General features: G+C 38.1%; 1 protein-coding gene across 2 annotated transcripts in view; it reads left to right on the top strand.

Annotated features, from left to right (window-relative positions):
- Nucleotides 1-9709, top strand: part of GALNT1 (polypeptide N-acetylgalactosaminyltransferase 1) — an 87332-nt gene extending 77623 nt beyond the window's left edge. For both annotated transcript variants that reach the window (XM_041408110.1, XM_041408109.1), the window contains exons 10-13: nucleotides 3600-3739; nucleotides 4711-4809; nucleotides 5583-5717; nucleotides 8068-9709. In XM_041408110.1, coding sequence (XP_041264044.1) covers nucleotides 3600-3739; nucleotides 4711-4809; nucleotides 5583-5717; nucleotides 8068-8214 — 521 coding nt within the window. In that variant the 3' untranslated portion in view covers nucleotides 8215-9709. The remainder of the gene's footprint in view (nucleotides 1-3599; nucleotides 3740-4710; nucleotides 4810-5582; nucleotides 5718-8067) is intronic.
- The last annotated feature ends 9539 nt before the right edge of the window (nucleotides 9710-19248 follow it).

Genomic DNA, 19248 nt, shown 5'->3' with positions numbered 1-19248 from the left:
ACTAAGTGGGCAGGCAGAAAGCCTGGATAGACAGCACTGTGGAATTACCTAAGTTGGAGTCACCTAAAGAGAGACAGGGGTGCATCATCCTGAAACTGGGTCTGTAGGCCTCATATCTCATCACTGCGTGCCCTGGGTCTAGACACGCACAGCAGGGTCAAGGTTCAGTGCGTAGAGACTGGAAATGGGAAACATTATTTATGGTTGATAAGGAGGACAGAGGAGGGACTGACTCCACATCTTGCAGTGCAGCAAAGCCTGTGTTCAAAGTACACACTAAATGTTTCCATGTGGCTTTGTGTTCAGATACTAATCCCTATTAGCATTAATTGAGAATGCAAAGAATGCAGCTATTCAAATTGCTTTTAAATTATTATTGCTTATAGAGTTTCATAATACTAAATAAAAACAAGTTATATTATTTTTATCAGAACGCTAGATTTAGATGAAATAGTTTTCATACTCTGCTTTTGCAAATGACTGAGCAATTTATAATCATCATGATAACAACATGTTATTTTTTTCAAAGGAGTTTAGCATAAATATATTGCCACACATCAAACTTGGGCAAGGAAATCTTCAGCTCTTGAAAATTTGAGGATGGCACAACTGTTGCTATATGGCTGGTACTGGTGTGGCTGGATGATTTGAAGTAGATGTTTTTGCATTACCAATATTTTATGTATTATATTTTTCATAATTTTTTATATATTTTGAGTATGTCTTTAAGCATGTGTGTGGAAAAAAAAAGCATGTGAGTGTCCCACAGCTAACAGCAAGCTGTGTGACAAATAGAATCATCAGGGAGGCCCAAACTTTTAAATGTAATTAGGGTTAGGGGCAGGGAGGTTGAGGAAAAATATAGTTATGGCCAAATAAAGGCAACAGTAGCAATGTTTCTTAAATACTATTTCTGATTTGTGTGATGTGGATACCCCATCTCTGAAAATGTTCAAGATCAGGTTAGATGTATCTTTGAGCAGCCTGGTGTAGAGGAGGGTGTCCCTGCCCATGGCAGAGAGGTTGGAATGAGATGATCCTGAAGTCCCTTACAACCCAAATTATTCTGTTGTTATATGATTGTTTCCTAATTTATTTTTTTTTAGTGGACAAAAGGTTTGAAAAAACAAGTGGACATGACTGTCTTTCTCATGATTCCTTTGGAATCTGGCATAATTGTCTCCTCAGAGGAAATCTGATCTAATTTACTTTTTTCAGTGTTTTTTTTTTTTTTTTTTTTTTTGGGGTTTTTTTAGCTGAGCCTTTGAACAAATGTCCAAAACCCCTAGAAGGTTGTATGTCACTATTGTAGGTATAAGTATAAATTTTACTGGTCTGTGGAGGAAATGATTTAAACCTGTACCTAATTTTTGGTATGCTTTAGACTTTCCTGCAGTTTTCCTTTTTTCCCCAAAAAGAAATTCCTCATAAGTAACTGGCACTGCACTGGAGAGAAATACTCAAGCTGGTTTAGAGTAATATCGATAAGGCACCAAAAATCTTGGGAACAGAATAATTCAGCCTTACTAGAGGACACCCCAAGGGCAACTCTAACTCTTCTGCTCTTCAGTCCATCTGCTAACCTGCTGCTAGCTGTAGTCTTCCTGTATGGTTTGGTGCAGACCTGACTTCAGAGGGGATTTTTTGCAAACCTTTCTGAATGAAAATGGTTCAATGGAATACAATGTAAGAGAAAAATCAGCTGGCACTTTTTTTGTGTGTGTGGTGACATTTAAAACTACTTTAAGAAACAGCTTGCTTGTATGCTATTAGGTCTCACTTTCCGTTTCATTATTTATGGATGTGGCTGTAATTCTTACTGCCATTCAGTGATGCGACAAAGCCTTAACAATGCTGGTTTTGGGAGGTCAGTGTAGCAACCTGAGTAAGTTTTGAGTGTTGTTGCATGTTGTTTGTAAAGTTGTTGCAAGAGTGGCATGATAACTCTTCCATCCATCAGCTGCTTTTTCATCACTGAGAAATGAAGAATCCAGTACTTAGCTGTGGTCAGAAACTTTCTGTTCTTGCATTAGATTTTGAGAGATTATTGCTTTCTGGTAGAGCAAATGTTTGCTTTCATGAAGATAGAGCAGCATTCTGTAGTTTGGGTTTTTTTTTGGTTTTTTTTAGTTGGTTGTTTTAATTTTGTTGGTTTTTTTATTTTATTTTTTTTTTTAAATTTTTCTTGTGTTTATTGTTTCTGGGATTTCTTCTGTGACTTGAAAGCCCAGACAAAAGTTTTCTGGGATTCTATACAAAAAAAGATTTCCTTTGCTTTCATTCCCTTATCAGTATAGCTTTCCAATATATTTATTAAAATAAAGTCTTCAGTTAAAAAAATCCTAAAAACCTGGCTAACAATTTTTTTCTTTCTGAAATATTGTCTTTTTCATTTACAGACAGTTAGCTAAAGTTTGATCCAATTATCTGTCTCAATTGAGTAGAAAGACACCATCTGCTGGCAAGTCCATTTAACACACAGTATGCCAGCTTAGAAATGTCTCAAACTCTTTCCAAGGTCAAGAATTTTAGAGGTAACTCACAGTCCTCCAAGTGGAGAGATTTCTGAAAAATGTGTGCACCTGGAGCTCTGTAGTGTGGTAGGCAGCTGAGCCATATTTGTAGTCTGTTAGAGGAATTTAAATTGCTGGGGCCAGTTTTTGTTCTTTTTTTTGGTTTGGGTTTTTTGGTAGTGTACTACATTTGATCTGTGTGATATGGAGTGTGTTGTGGGAAACAGAAAAAAGACATGATGCTTGAAAAGTAGAAATTATCCTACTATTACTGTTATTATTATTATTATTATTGGAATAATAATTACAATAGTGCTGAATTTGGTTGAAGCAAAAATATCGTGCACACCACCCATCTGCAGATGGGACCTGCACGTATTAATTTTCAGAGGGAATTGAAGCAACCATAAAGGAGTGGGAAGGTACAGGAAGAAGGAGCACTTTGATAAATGAGGAGCAAAGGAATAAAAAGGCAAGCAAACTACCACAAAAAAATGATAACAGTCATAATGGTGAACATGCTTCCTGCAAATGCTGCGGTTATATTGAACAAATGCTGAATTATTTAAGGTTTAGTGCTCTGTATGAAGGCTGCTTTCTGCCTGCTTCTTTGTGCAGTTAGATAGATTATGAAGAGTCCAGCAGGTGGTACCTGGCTTACAGAAATAAATTAAATTGGAATTCTGCTTGCTCCCCGGAAGGAGACTGCTGTGTTTTGCTGCATAGATACGCACTCCAGTTACCACTGGGGATAGAATGGCATTAGTTACTACAAAGGTTTCAGCCTTTCTTCTCTATTAACTTAATAAGCAACTACACTCAAATTGTTCCAAAAACCACAGGTAAGAAATTGTCATGCACAGCCCAGATGTGGTGATCCTGTCTGCTGTGGGAAAAGAAGTCACGGGTCTTGACAGACATGTTCATAATGCTGTATTAAGCAAAAACCCCTTTGTATAGAGATGACTTTTTAAAGAGAAAGTCTTTCATGGAAATAGAAAATTATACTGATGGGTTTTCTTATGAAGCAGAATTAAGGGGTATTTATTGGCAGCCATTGAATACAACTTCCTTTTTTTTTCCCAGGAGTTACTAAAGTTGATTATGGGGACATATCATCACGACTTGGGCTAAGGCGCAAGCTCCAGTGCAAGCCTTTCTCCTGGTACCTGGAGAATGTTTATCCTGATTCCCAAATTCCACGCCATTACTTTTCTCTGGGAGAGGTAAGATTTCATCTCTCATATTCGTCTTCCCTATGTAAAGTACATTGTGCAGTAAGTTGTGTTTTGAACTGAGTAGTGCATGCAAGTTGTCTCCAGAGTTCTTGCACCTGTGTTTCTGTCCCATGTAGAATGACAAATCTGGCTTCTCAGTGGGGCAGACAACTGAACTTTGGTATACAATACTGTAATCTGAAGGTTTTCCTTTTTTTCTACGACAGTACAAAATGTCATATAAATGACTTTAGAAATATTCCTTCAGAAATATTGTGCATAACTTTCTGTGTAACATTCTCTTCATAGAGCATGAATGAAGTTCTGCTTGAAAGCTATACTAGGTCAAGCAAGGTCTTGCCTAAAAGCTATTCTGAACTTTACCCCCAGAACCCTCACCAGTGACCAGCAAATTCTAGTGACCCCCACGCCTTGCTGAGCATTTCTCTTTTTTCTTTAACCTTTTTAACAGATGATGCTGTCCTAAATAAGTAGGCACCCTCTCCTCTACAAGTCATGTTGAACTAAATATCAAGTTTTCTGTAGAGTGATTTTGTACTATTGATTTTAAAATAAACACTTTTAGCAGAACGTGCTTCTTTATGACTATCAAGAGACTTGATATTCATGCCTGCTTACTATATAGTGATATAGGGATTAGTACTTTTGAAGGTTCTGGGCTGCAGACTCAATTGTGTCCATTCTGTTGTAGCTGAATCTTTGAGCAGAAAGTTGCCCCCAAGGTGGAAGGATCCCCCAAAGAAAGCAAAGAAACAATTATGGTTCTGTAACCTGGTAGCTTGAACATTTGCTTGAGAGTTTGAGTCTTGAACAATGACGCCTCATTGCTAATAGGGGTCATTTATTTCACATAACCTCTGGTGCATGGAGAGAACAGGTGCCCACTGTGGTTTGATAAGGACCTAATTATCTTCTAAAAATATCAGCCTTTGGTGATGTGTTCTTTTTTTCCCTCCTAGATAAGAAATGTGGAGACAAATCAATGTCTGGATAACATGGCAAGAAAAGAAAATGAGAAAGTTGGAATCTTTAACTGCCATGGAATGGGTGGCAATCAGGTGACAATTTTTAAAAAGGAATTTTCTTAATATATTGAATTATTTGAGATGCTACTGCTTATTGTGACGATTTTTGGATGTTTTCAGTAGTTATCTTCAAAGTATACATAGGAAACTCTCATGAAAGAAAGTACCTGTAAGAGGAAATGCATGAAAAGATCTGGTGTTGGTTTCTGCTTGTATGTTTTTCAGGCCTGATTGCAATACATTTTAGATCAACTTTTAAAGTCAAAAACAAAATCATGGGGGGAAAACACTGCTATGAGCTAGACTTCACCAGCTGTAGGTTCTTTGGAAATGCATTCTGGTTAGAACTCCTGATTGGCATTGTTACTTAAAAAAAACCCAAAACCAAACATTCCTGTACCTGCAATATATTTTTAATATATCTTGCTCTGGGTGTCAGTTGTGGGATTTATGTTTCATCTGGTTTTTTGTTCTACTTTCTTAATGATTCTTGATGAAGTGTTTTCACATAAACAGAGATTACCTCTGTGTGGGGATTCTCCTGTTCCTTCACAGCAAGCAATCTTCAATTCAAAGAAAGACTGTTTTGACTGAACAGCTTGTGATTGTGTTTATACTTGTTTCCCCCTCAAAAGACTTTAAAAATCTTTCCATGCCTCACTATTATGAAGGGAACAGAAAGCGAAAGAAAAAAAAATAGTGGGAATAAATGAAGTAATGCACAAATGTTCCCCTTTCCCCCCACTCCAGGAATCTTTTGGTTGAAGCAATTCTTTTTCAGTTCCTCTCATTCTTTTTCTGTCTAGGTTTTCTCATATACTGCCAACAAAGAAATTCGAACAGATGATTTGTGTTTAGATGTATCCAAACTTAACGGCCCAGTAACGATGCTCAAGTGCCACCATCTAAAAGGAAATCAGCTTTGGGAATATGATCCAGTGGTAAGTCTTCTAATGACTTTTGACTGTAAAATGAGGCAACTTTGGCTTTTAAATGAGCCTGCAGAGTAACATATTCCAGTGTGGACCACTGTTGAACAGACAAAACAGGAAACAAAGTCAGGATTATGTTCCCTCTGTTACTAATTCACTATGTAGTCACACAGTGGACATCTGTGTTGATTTAATTACCTGGTGAGTTTGCGGGAGCTTTTGGAAGAGCATTTTGCATGTGCTTTTGGACCCTGTGGAGAAATATTATCTGGCAGTGTAGTGTTGTGTTACAATCAGGTTAAAAATGGAGAAGTGTTCCAGGTATCTATTGGAGCAATAAAAGATAAGAGTAATGATGTGGTCACAAATCTAGCACTCAGTATCTTGTCTTGCATAAAGTTAAAAGGAAATACTTGTCTAAGTAAAAAATGAGCATTGCAAACTGATAAAGGTGATTTTACATTTCTAATCATGTTATGTCTAAGCTTAAAACACTTTTACTTAAATAATGTTCTTTCTTCTAAATAATGTGCAAATTTATTTGAAGTTCATATGTTGAACTGCCAGCTCTAGAAATCATTGTCCATTGATCAATTCATTATTAATTTGATTTGCCAGCTCTAGAAATGATTTTGTGATTGAATAATGCAGTCAAGATCTCTGACTTCATGGATAGTTAGAAAAAAAAATAGTTCTTGAGCTTGTTAATTTAATATGTTATTACAAAAGACAATTTTGAGACAACTTGTGGATGAAGAATCTTGCCAGTATTTGCAGTTTTTGCAGACTATTTTTAAAAAGAACTTTCAGATATTTAGCTACTAAAAAGTCATTTCACTAATTAAAAAGCAAGGTGGGGGTTATTTCTGATTAAATACACTTATTATAGACTTTAGTAGCTGAGATGTTAACAAAGCCTACAGCCTTTTAGACCAAGAGCAAATATGTGTGAATGATGATTTTGTGATTAGGATGGCAGTTAATGTGGAAGACAGTGGATCTCTGCTAGGATTTCTGCACGTTGCTGGCAATTGTTGATAGGATACTGAAGAAAGCTGAAGGCTTGCAGGATTAAGTTAGTCTTGGGAACCATTCATTCTTGGTTTTAATGTAGTTAGTTTATCTGATTTAAGCAGATAATATAAATAATACTACCACCTACAGTGATTTACCAAAGAGCAAGTGCTTTTCATTAGGTTTCTACCTTGTCAGTGATAATAAAAATGACTCTTTAGACACTTAAACACAATCATCTGTCTTGCAGTGGTTGTCACAGATTTCCCCTATGTTGCTCCTCAGCCATATATTTGGTTATATGTGTTTTTTCTCTTTATTTTGCCAGTAGAAAATCCAGGCATAATCTTCAGAACATAACTGAAATCTGGCTAATAAAGCACAAAAAAAAGTTATAGGGCACTTAAAAAGAACTCCCGCCCACATAGCTAAGTGATTTTTTTTTTTCCTGTGGTTTTTTTTTTTTCTTTCTTCCTCTGTTCAACTCCCTCCTTCATTCCTCGGCACCTCTATGAGTGCAGGAGATTGATGTGCTCAGGCTTTTGAATTTGATTTTTTTTATTACCCTTTGTTGCTTGTGCATGCCATGACTTTTCAGTCACTCCAGTGTCCTGGCTGAGCTGCTGAATGAGAGAAGAAATACAGGTAGTAATGCCTGTGGTACCATAGGCAAGTTGGTGCACTGAGGAGCATCTGTAGAACAGTGGCAGGAAATGCAGCTTCTGAGGACCTCTTCTCCATGAGGATAGTGCTGAGGCGTAGATGGAGTGGTTTATGGAAGATTGCATAAGTGGGATTAATAGGTATTGCAAAAGATATACACTTAACGCGAAGTTGCACGTACTTTTCATTAAAGAACATACTTTTTTAAAAAAGAGCCCAAAAAGTGCTGAAAGAACATAGTGTAAGGTCAGTATTGTGTCCCCAGCTGAGGGAAAAAAAAGTACTTTTGAAAATATAATCAATGTGTTCATTCTGATCTGATAAAAGCTACTATTATAACTAATAACTGAAGTTGTATATCTTACCAACCTTTAATTTCTAACTCTTCAAATATCTCTAGCTGTATAGCCCTATTTAAAGAATGGTGGATGTTGCTTGACAAAGAACATCATTTACAAGTTAAGACTTGTTTTGTTTTTCATAAAGCACTGCTTTTAGTGTCTACAATGTCATATAGCATATTTAAGTGGTTTTTAGGGTAGGGATCTGCAGTCAGTAACCACAGTGTCTTGTCTAGTCCCTACTTGCCTATGGAAAAGTTTTGATGCCAGCTAGAAATTTTTTTGTTACCTTATGCCTGGCGATTCTTATTAAGCTAATTTATTTTTATTTTCTCTTCCAGAAATTAACCCTGTTGCATGTGAACAGTAACCAGTGCCTGGACAAAGCCACAGAAGAGGACAGCCAGGTACCCAGCATCAGAGACTGCACCGGCAGCCGCTCCCAGCAGTGGCTGCTCCGCAACGTCACCCTTCCAGAAATATTCTGAGAGGTTCTAAAGAAGAGCAAGGATTGACTGGGCTACCTCGGCTGATACTTTGGCTACGCTGTTAAGTAGCAAGAGAAGAAACTTCTGCTCGGCAGAATCCACAGTTCCTCAGCTGTTAGAACTCCTGCAGCTTCTCAGCATCTGTGAACCAGCCTTCCTGTATAAGGATGTGAAACTACCACACATAGCAGTGAAACTGTGCCCACTGATGTTTACAAGATCGAAAGAGTTTCTTCCAGCAAATAATTTAGAGAACCTTTGGACAGTGGAAACATAATCAATGAAATAGTCTCTCTGAAGAGCTACATATCGTTTTAGTTTGCTTGCACATCAGTAACCTCTGCTGAAAGTGCTGTTGTAATGAAGAAAGTTTCAAGAATTCTTTTTTTCCTGGTTAGCAGTGGTAACCAGACTACTAAAATAGATCCACAAATAAATGAAAGAGAGAGCAGCAAACCAGATTCAGTATCATGACATAAGAATTCTGTGGTTTAAAAGCAAAAAGTAAACAGGGTTTAATGAAACTAAATCAGAACTATGAAAAGTACAATTTGTTATAGTGAAGTATCAAATTTATATGTAGATTTTATACCTCAGTGGGGGAAAATAACCAAGTCAAAAGGCAATTGTTTCTCTTTTTCAATTGTGTGATAGTCCATAAATACTTTTTTTTTGTCCTGGTGAGTCTAAAATTATTTTGGGTGCAAACAAAATGAGCATAAGAATAAATTGAGCTCTTGAATGTCAGATCCACTTTCCTTTAATTTTAATTTCTTGGCTGTTGGAATTGTATCTTTTTATTACTGTCTGAAAACTGGAGGTTAACATGCTGTCTAACTTTTTTTTTTTTCCAGACCTGCCATTTCAATTTATACTTGGGTCAGTCAGCTTATGGACTTTCATGGCCAAACAAAAGATTTAAGTACACTTTGAGATTAAGTTAACTTCAGTACGCTTTAGCGCCCAAGACTTCTACTACTGTACTACAGTTTTGTTTTCATAGCAATAAATCTTTTGTTCCTTGTTTGATTTCAGTCATCAGAAAGCCAGAAGAAATGATACATGATTTGGGTAGAAGATTGGCAAAACTGAAGGTTTTTCTGGAATCCTTTCTCACTTCATATTCAGATGTGCTTCATTGTCAAGTGCATATTTAGATTAGACTCTGAATTGTAATGTTGATCTGCTGCTTTTTTCTAATAAAACCTAAAGAAAAATAGTGAAATTGGCATGGTTTTTAAAGTTAACATAGCCAAAAGCAATATGACTATGTCATTACATTGGTCTGCATTTTTTAACTGAATTGCTTTGTTTTGTTAAGAAAAATCTGTGTGGGCTGATCTTGAAAATGAGCCACTGACTGCTCAGAGTATACATTGAATTTTATTTTGGAAAGAAAAATGAGATTTACTTAATGGAGAGGATATTTTTATGATAAATGTCATTGTTTGGCCAACCATCCTGTAAAGCAAATTAAACCTAGACTCATGCAAAAGTTGTGTGAAATTATATTTGGCTGTTAAGGCCGTTTTAGATTTGCCATCCCAAGTTGCTGTTGTCAGTGTTATCTCCATTATTTCTGCAGCAGTACACAAGAGTTTTCATACAGAAAACAGGGGAAAGGTTAAAAAATTGTACTATTACATTGCTACTTTAAAAATACATAGGATGAGACAATGTGGGTTTAATATTAGATAAAACGTCCAAAATCTATCTTTTATTGACCCCTTTGTCTGGTTAGCCTGCAAATCTTATGACATTGAAGTGGATTTATGAAAGTAATTTGAGAAATATATTGAAGTATGCCAAGATGACTTAAAAAAATATTTGTTTTTAAAGGGAAAAGTCCATCTTAATGGTTATATGTGAAGACTTATTTCTTTCTTATGGTCGATGAAGAGGACAAGGTGGGTGACGGTGCCAACTTTTTTTTTTTAATCTTAGCAAGCTAGCAATTTTTAGGGTATGTGTGTGTGGTGGTGCCTAAGAATGTGATATCTTTTACTTCAGAAACAATTTCCTAAACACAAAACATTCTTTTAAAAACATTTCCAGCAAAGAGGCTCTAAATCAGAGTTGGGTAAGCTTTCATGGAGTGAGAAGCAGGAGCATTGAAATGCAGTGCGAAAGTCCTGTAAGTTTTAAAAATTTCTTAATTTTTTTCAGATTTCATGTGCACACAGCACATCACTGAACACACAAAACACATTTTCACTTTGTATTTTCTACTTTTATGATCTCTGCTGTGATATCCTCTTAACAAAACTGAAGTGCAGTGGCTTGGGAGGTAACTAAACTTGTAGGCAGGCCTCAGTGTTACTGTGATTCTCCCCTTCTTAGTTCAACAAGCCATTTTACATGTTGGTCACATAAAACTGCAGTACAAATAATTGCACAACTTAAAATGCATGTATCAAGTTGTCAGCAAGCTGAAGGAGCAGTCAGATTTCCAGCCTGTACGTTGCCAGCTCTTCCCTGCTGAGTATGGGGAGGGGGAGCAGCAGACCCAAGAGTAGCTGCAGCCCTGAGGTGTCTGGCTCCAAACCCCTCAGCTCAGCCAGTCCTATGGTGGGTAACTGGGGCTGCTTAGGGGCAGTGGGCTGTGTTTATTCCATATCTCCATGGCACCTGCTCAGTGCCTGTACTGTGTTGGTGGACAGCACAGGACTTTCGCAAAAAATCCCTGCACCAATGTGCATTTCAAATGTTCTGTCGTATTAAGCACTTTTCAAACACAGCCACAGAACACACTGAGTTGTCTTAGAGCCTCTCTTGCCAGAGAAGCTCGTGTCACCAGAGCTCCCTGCTGAAAGTGATCTTCCTTAGAGCTCTGCTCAGCTGTAGTCACCCAGCAATGCTCCTCCACGTACAGGCATAGTGCTTCTGTATACCAGCTTTGAGTAGGAGTATCAGCTGGCTCCATCAGTTACAGACATACTTAATTCCTTTCCATCTAGTCTGTCTTCTTGTACTTGAGTCTTCAGATAAAATTTGAAGAACCTCTGTATGTATTTTTATTTAACTCTTTCTGAAAAAACCCCAAAGCATTGTCTTTTCCTCATTGTGTAACACACCTGTGTTACAAGACGTGTGAATGGTTTCCAGTAGAAATCCCACTTTAGTTTCTCAGCATTTATTGCTGTTGAGATGAGACGTAGGAGAGGGGAAAAAAAGACCATTGCTCTCTTATTTAACCTTGATAGCAAATAGTTGAAAAAAATAGTGAAAAAAAATCGGTAGCTATATTTTGAAAAGAATTGGTAAGCTCTCTTGTTGTCCTTTGTCTGTCCTGTGCTCAGTGTATTTAGCATAAATTTCCTATGCGTGTTCTAAAGGCAGTGTTCTGTCCTTCATCTCTTTTCATTTGCTTGTCTGAAGACATTTATTGAGAAATACCAGTGCCTTTTAACTGAGTTGAAGCAAATTACACACTATTATACAAACTTTAGATAATTACACTGTGCCAGGTCCGATTAGGTCATCTTGAGTCTCTTCAGATACTGAAAGTCACAAAAGTTATCTATGTGTACATATGACTGTAACTGTTGCCTCAAACTGTCACTTTATCAGTATTAAGTTGTATTTCAGTAGTGTTATTTTTATGGTAGTTCCATTCAAAGGGGCTTGGCAGTCGCTTTTCATTTTATCACAACAATGGTTCTTATCTGAGATATGTACTGTAAGCAAAAGAGAGAATCTACAAGTTAGAAACAAAATTAGGATGATCCTTTTTAATTCTTTCTTGTATTTGTTCAAGTAATGTAGCACATTCAGAGAGATGAGCAAAACACTGGCAGATTTATTCTGCTATATTTCCCCTTCAAGTAACGTAAGGAGATGCAAATGTTCTTCAGAAGATTAACTAAGAAATAGTACCTCAAAGCTTTCCTTCACTACGCTAAATGTTCATTCATGCTTTCAAATGAAGAAATGTAGGAAAACAAATGCTACAGAATAAATTTTGGTAGCTTTAGGAGCCTTGTATCTGATTAGAACTAAATTGTAAACAGTAGAGATTTAGGGTAAGAGAGGAATGTGCAAAGTTTAAAACTTGCACAGTGTCAGAGTGCTGTTTGCTCTCTGTTCTATTACAGCATTTCTTACAGTCATTTTAAAGTAAATAGTTCTCAGGTTTGCATCTTATTCTAACCACTGATGATTGAGAATTGTTCAGCTAAGCATAGTTGTGATATGTGAAGGTGATGAGCATGGTGTTAGGTACTTTGAACAACAAAATAGTATTTATATAAGTAAGTAGTTATATACTAAGTTTCTAATGCAGAAAACAAAACTGACACATAACTAATAGGTTATCTAAAGACTGGAAATTATGACATTGAGATGACAACTAATTCACTACATTGTTCACTTATTTCCTTTATGAATCTTGAAGAATGTTTTTGTAGCATTTTGCTTGCATTTCATGCAGTGTAAGCTAACCCTTACCTTGCCAGGCCATTCAGCTTGGTGATGCTGCTCCATATCAGAATTGAATTCTGAGATGAAAGCAAACTGCTACTTCTGACAACAAACCAAGTAATTGTCATAGCGCTGGTTCAGGGCATAAACAGTAACCTGCCACTGAAACAATCATGACTGGTTTCCTTGGCCCTGGAGTAAATAGAAAGACACAGAATTTCCTTCAGTTTTAAATGCATCTTATTTTTTTTCTTTCTTTTTTGATGGGTGTCATTAGGAGGTCTGATAACTCTGACTTTTTCATTGTTGTATTCTTTAGAAAAGCCTTTTGGCCTCACCTCTTGTTAAGTCCTGTCTCATCTCATTTTCACCACTTTTCTCTGAGTCTTCTTTCTTTTTTTTTTTTTTCAAAGGTTGGATTGTGGTTTTTAGGATAGTGATGAGGACATATATATTGCCTTAGAGATGTGCATTATTTCTGTGTTATTTGTTAGGCATTCCAATAGTGCATTAAGTAAATGTCTTCAGGAAATGATCCTCAGAGGCATTTTAGTCTTCTGGATATTTAACTTATTATACAGGACTATAGAAATAATTCTTTGTTCCATTTTGCATTAAGTTAAATTTATAGATTTTTGCTTTCTTTCCATGTATGCTGTTTGGTCACCTAGGTTGGTTATTTTTGCTATCTTAAATAACTTGGGACTTCTTCCTCAGTAGTTAATGACACTGATTTTGTCATGCATTTCAAACCTTCCCACTTCTGCTTTTCTCTTGGGTTGGGACAGACCTCTTGGGTTGGAACAGGCAGGTCATCTGGTCTAAACCTTTGCAAAAGCAGGGGTGATTTCAAAATTAGATCAAATTGCTCAGGACCTCACCCAGTCAGCTCCTCCATGTCTTGAAGGATACAACCTTCTGGCCATCCTGTCTGTGTCTGACACCTCGTGGCGAAGAGTTCCCCACCTCCCCACCAGTACCTAGGCAAAATTTTCTTTCTTGCAACTTTTCTGCATTTTGAAGTTCATCATAAATCTTTACTTTGCAGATACTGTCTGCTCTGTCATTTTCCTGCTTCTGGGACTATAACCAATTGGCTGTGTATAGTTCATATCCTGAGAGTGAACTTGCAATAGAACAGAGGTTAAACCAGTGTTTCAAGAGACATCACCACTACTTCCTCTAAATTCTGGAAATATGTCTTTCCTACAAACTTGACTTTGGCAAAGAGAGGCACCTATCCTGTGAAGTGGTCCAAGAAAAACTATTGGGTCCATGTCCAGTCCACAGGAAGTGGGAAAGAAGCCCAACCTTTATTGCTGTGGCGACTTCAGCATTGGAAATATTCAGACCAAAGAACTTGAGAGTAAGTTTTGTAGTTGCCTTGGCTGCCCAATGAGGAGATCTGGATTGTTTCAGAACAAAAACCTGGTTTCAAGTTTAATGAAAACAGGAAGAATTTTCTAGCTGCTGTTTTCTCTCCTGGTTTTGATGTTCATGAATTGATTAATTGGGGTATCTGAGTCTCTAGTGGATCTTTTTGGTCAGAAAATGTTTTCAGATAGCTAACCAGATTAGCAAAATAATATTTTTAGTCTAGGCCAGTTAGATAGACAGGGCTCAAATGACGAGTTCTGGTGGTAAGTATTCCAGGGTCTTGGGGTATAACAGCTGTCACTACAGATGATCGCTGTAATATAGTAAGTGATGGCTTGTTGAATAGCAATGACCCTTTGCTTGTACTTTCTCCTGTATTATTCTGAGTCAGGGAAGTGCTGGGAGTGGGAGTGTCATTTCCATTATCCAGAGTAAAGAACCTCTCCCTGTGTGAAATGATGAAAGAAATGTATGCTTGAGGCAGTGAGATCAAGTTGCACATCTAGTTCCATTTAAATGTGACTATACTTACATGGTGAATGAACTGGAAACAAATCTCAAACCCCAAAATCCTCTCTCCCATTCCCAGATGCTGAAAACCACAGGAACTGACTGTATTACCCATACTTAGGGCATGCTTGAATGTAGTAGCTCTCAGAATTACCCTTTGTAGTCAAAGCCAATCATTATTCTGATCTGGCCTGTTTTTTTGTGATCTTGAATGTGAATTGCTGAATGAAAACAGAGAATTATTCAATTACAGATTGTGCATATGTGCGTATTTATGTGAAGTAGTTCAGACAAAGCACACTAAACTACTTCAATTAGAATTGCAATTAGAATTAAACCCAGCAGCAGGAGCATGTACACCCAACCTCAATCAAGAGGCTGTTGTACAAGTTTGTTAAATGTTGTAGGCATGCTTAGCCCTGCCTGCCTTGTTTGGTACAGAAATTGGTCAGGGCCACCTCTGCCCTGCTCAGTCAGGTCCCTGGTGTGAGGAGACACTTCATTGTTCTCATTCCTTTGCACAGCTCTGGGCTGCCACGAGGCATCATGTGCCATTTCCACTTTTCTGCCTTATACTTTTGCCTTGGAAAAAAATGCATTTCAACCCTGTGCAACAGTGCTGGAATGTAACTTGGAGGAAATTTTATCTTCTGAGTCATGGCTTTTGTAGAAACCAGATCCATATGGTCTGGGTTTTTTCTGGCCATGGACTTGCCAGGGCTGGGTCTCCTGGGTAGAGTGGTAGAATGGGTAGAGCTCAATCTCCTAAGAAATTCTTTGTTTCTGGACACTTTGGTCCAATTGGATCAATGCTCTTCCATCCTTATGCAGGCTTAAGAAGTCATTTAAGTATAATTCATCTAAGTCACTTAAGTATAATTCTGTTGGTTCCTGAAGTCAGATTTATGACAAATAAATCTGGAGTGATCTTAAATGATCACTGACACGGTTAAATTTTTTCTTCACATTCCCAAAATTCCCACCCCCACTCCTCAGCACTTGGTCAGCATAGAAGAGGTTTTTTGCCTTTGCCAGGCCAGTAACTGGAGATGACTCTTCAATAATTCTCAGGCATTGGCATTTTAGAGCTCCTGGTTCACTGCAGTTCAGCACACCTGGTCTGCTCTGCAGTTGGTTGTGGAAGCCACCTGCCTGAGAGCACCTCTCTGCCTCTGCCAGTGTGGTGCTACCACTGTGCAATGCGGACATCATGGACAGGTCAGATTATTCTGCACAGCAAACAGGCAGTGCCTTTGGCACAGTGCAACTGACAGCACAACATAACCAGCTGGTGTTATATCCACAACACAGAGAGCCCTTGTGTTTTGGTGTAGAAGCAGTTGACCATTACTATCTTGGTGCTCTTGGCCTCAGATCTACTTCTGACTCATTTACTGCATACTCTGAATATTCTGGTTCAAGCCTCAGTATCTTGTGTGGGAAATATCAGAGGACTATGTAATGGACTTTCTTCCAGACGTGGGGTTATTTGAGCCTGCCCGTTAATTGCGTGTTTGACTTGGACATCAACAAGACACAATAATTGTTCTCATCCTGTCAGTGATGCATGGGAAATTTAAAAACACATCCATTAGATGTGATTCTGGCTGTAGGACTGGAAAGACTGATGTACAAGGTTCCTTCATTTTTCAAAGAGATGACAGAATTAGAGCCATAGTAATGATGGTGATGTGGTTTAATGGGGAGTCTGATGATAGTGGGAATGCCTTTATCATTTTCCCAAAGCAGTTCAGTGCTGCTGTCCTTTCTCCCAGACCTCTTTTTGGAGAACTGTGGAGCACTATGCCAAAGAGTTCTCCACTGCTTTATCCCAGGCATGGATGTGAGACAACTCTTGGGATCAAACATCTCATCTGCCCTGAAAAATACTCTCTCAACAGCAGAAACAATTGTACCACCTATAGATATTTATGATTTTTCAGTGGGTTGCTCTAACAGTCCTTAATAGTGCTGGTTAGAGCAGTAGGACCTGGAGAAGGCTGTGGTTTTTCCTGTTTTGCAGACATCATTAATGTAAAGAGCTTTGGGTTTGTTTTGTGGGTTTTGGGGTTTTTTTATATTGATGTGTTAACATTCCATGATATTACATCTCCGTAAGGAAGTTACCTGAGTCTTAAGCATCCTCTGATGGAACTTGTCTGAAGATGTCAAAAGGACAAATTCTACCATAAGCACAGAGAAGGTAATAGCACTTAGAGATAACAACACCCCTGCCCTGCACCAACCTTCACCTGAGCTTTTTTGAGATGTGCAGTGTGGTAGTTCATCGTAGATTTCTTCCTGTAGTCATCTGAGGCCCATCCATTCTAATTATTACATGAAGGTACCTGTTTTTTTTTTTTTTTTCATTAAACCCTGCACCAAAAAGGCCTTACTTCAAAGTATTACCATACTTTTGCTTTAGTTAACAGTGTGAAGCTCTTTACTTTCATTAGCCCGCCTAATGTTGTCTGTAGTATTAGCAGTGGAAGCTAGGGACCAGCCACCGCAGTGTCCTCCACCTTTGTGGAGTTCTTCACTGCAGTTATATTATCACTGGGTTTTTACTGTGTTCTTCCTGCCCCTTCTCAAGCAGGTGATGTGAGGACGTAGGGCTGACATGTCAGTGAGGTGTTTGTGAGAAGCAACCCCTGACAAGCCACTATTGATGTGTTGGGCACTTCACATTAGCACTGTAGGTGGTTCTGTGCCTATTTCTTTTGAAAATAGAGCAGTTTAAAACCCACGAGTGGAATTAATCCAAATGTCTTTGCTCATTTTCCTCTCTCCTTTCCCATTCCATGAGAATCCTTACAATCTGTGACTAAGAAAGAACTTAGATGGTGCTAGGCAAGATTGTATCCCGAATATGAGGAGAGGAAGAGTTACTTTTCTCACCATGGATACTAGAAATAAAGACTTGTGGTATTTGTGCAACCGAGATGCAAACTGCAGCTTGAAGAAACCCAGTTAGAGATAATCTCACTGTATGCAAACTTTTGTATGTTTTCTTTTTTCAAACTGATGAAGTGAGCTTTGACTTCTGACTGTCTTGATTATTCAGAGCATGAAGCTTATTGAAAGCTAAGCCATTGCAAAAGGCTAATGAAGTGATTGTTCCTGCATCCTGTGAATGTAGCTCGATCACTGTAAAGTTCAGCTCAATTTTTTTAGGACGTGCCTGGACTAGGAATGTTAACTAGCTAAGATAGATTTAATACAGCTGCATATGATCAAGGAGAGTATAAGCAGAAGCTCATCTTCTACCTGATGGTGTTCAGGTTAAAAGGTAATGGGGTAAATGTGATTTGTTGCTTGCTGGCACATAAAAATGGAAGAAAAAAAACAACACAGAAAAGTGGCAGTCCTGCTAGTTGAAATACTATGTTTCAAGTTTTGACAGTTATGGGGAAAGTAAAAAAAAACCTCAATGAACAATTGCTTCTCTGATTTTCTGAAAGATTAATGTCTAATGCTTCCCTACTTATTGAAAGGAGGAATTTTCTCTTATAAAGTCCAAGTTGCTGTATCTTCTTAACCAGTTTTTGCTGTCTCTGCAACCACTGCAAATGAGAAATATTTTGGGTCAGCACAGGGGCAAGCTGTGCTTTCCCAGGAGTCATTCTGTTGGTTTAAGTAACTTACAATAGATACATATAGCTGAGTCCTAGGAAAAAAACAAATTATTTTTCTTAAAGTCAGGAGTGGCAAAAAGTGTACCTGATACCTAGTGGTTAAAAAAAGATGTCTTCACAAGCTTGAGCCAAACTTAAACCATTATTTTACAATCCTTTCTCTGAAACAAGTGACTGGGCTCTAGCTTCTCACAGACAGGCTACTAATGTCTGTCACCACTGTGAGGAACTACCAGCTCACTGGCATGTTCTATAGCAGATGCGCAGGGAACTTTTTCTTTGGGCTTCAGAGCACAGCCCAGAGACCTGGACTCCTCAGTTTTGTGGTAGTCACAAAGACAGGTTACTAAGAGACAAGATAAGAGGTCCATTACAATGTGATGACAACTGGAAACGAACATGAAACATTGTGAACTGAAGAGGCTCCCTCTGAAGATTTTCTCATCCTGACTCCTTGTCACTTGCATGGCATCACTTTTGTCTGCTTCACAGGAAAGATCTCTAAATATCCTGAAAGAGGTAGGCATGCTGGGGCTGGGGCAGTGTATTTCTAAGGGTCAAAGCAGCACCAGCTCCAGGACTGGAATTTTGGTGACAGGGCACAACAGTGAAGCACAACAGTGCAGTTGCTCCGTGCCCTGTTCAATTTTCATTCACAAAAGGGATAGCCCACAAATGCCATCCTTCTCATCCCAGTGAAAATATTGTGCTCGTCTTCCTGTCCCTTTTCCTGTGCATGTGTAGAATTGGGTTATTTTTAAGGAAAAGGAAGCCTTGCTTAACATTCAAAGGATGTTTTTAGATTCCCTTTTCATGAAAGGGGAGGGTGCAGGTATGGGGAAGCAGAAAGTCTTAGATAATGTGTTTAGATTTAAATGTCTCTCATGGATTGCATGGAAAGTCCCGCTAGTCAGGATTCTGCAACTGTCAGCATGAGTATCTAGTTCACAAGAAAAAAAATAATACATAAAGCAATTTTTTAGAGGAAAAAACCCCAAAACCACACTAACACTTCTGGTGTTGAGGTAGCTGAGTGTTTTGAAATCTTTACCCTTAAGGAAGAATACATAACACACAATTTTGCAAAAGAATT

Source organism: Onychostruthus taczanowskii, unplaced genomic scaffold (genome assembly GCF_017590055.1).
Source record: "Onychostruthus taczanowskii isolate IOZ18803 unplaced genomic scaffold, ASM1759005v1 scaffold29, whole genome shotgun sequence".
Lineage (NCBI taxonomy): Eukaryota > Metazoa > Chordata > Aves > Passeriformes > Passeridae > Onychostruthus > Onychostruthus taczanowskii.
This window is presented reverse-complemented; position numbering and strand designations above follow the sequence as displayed.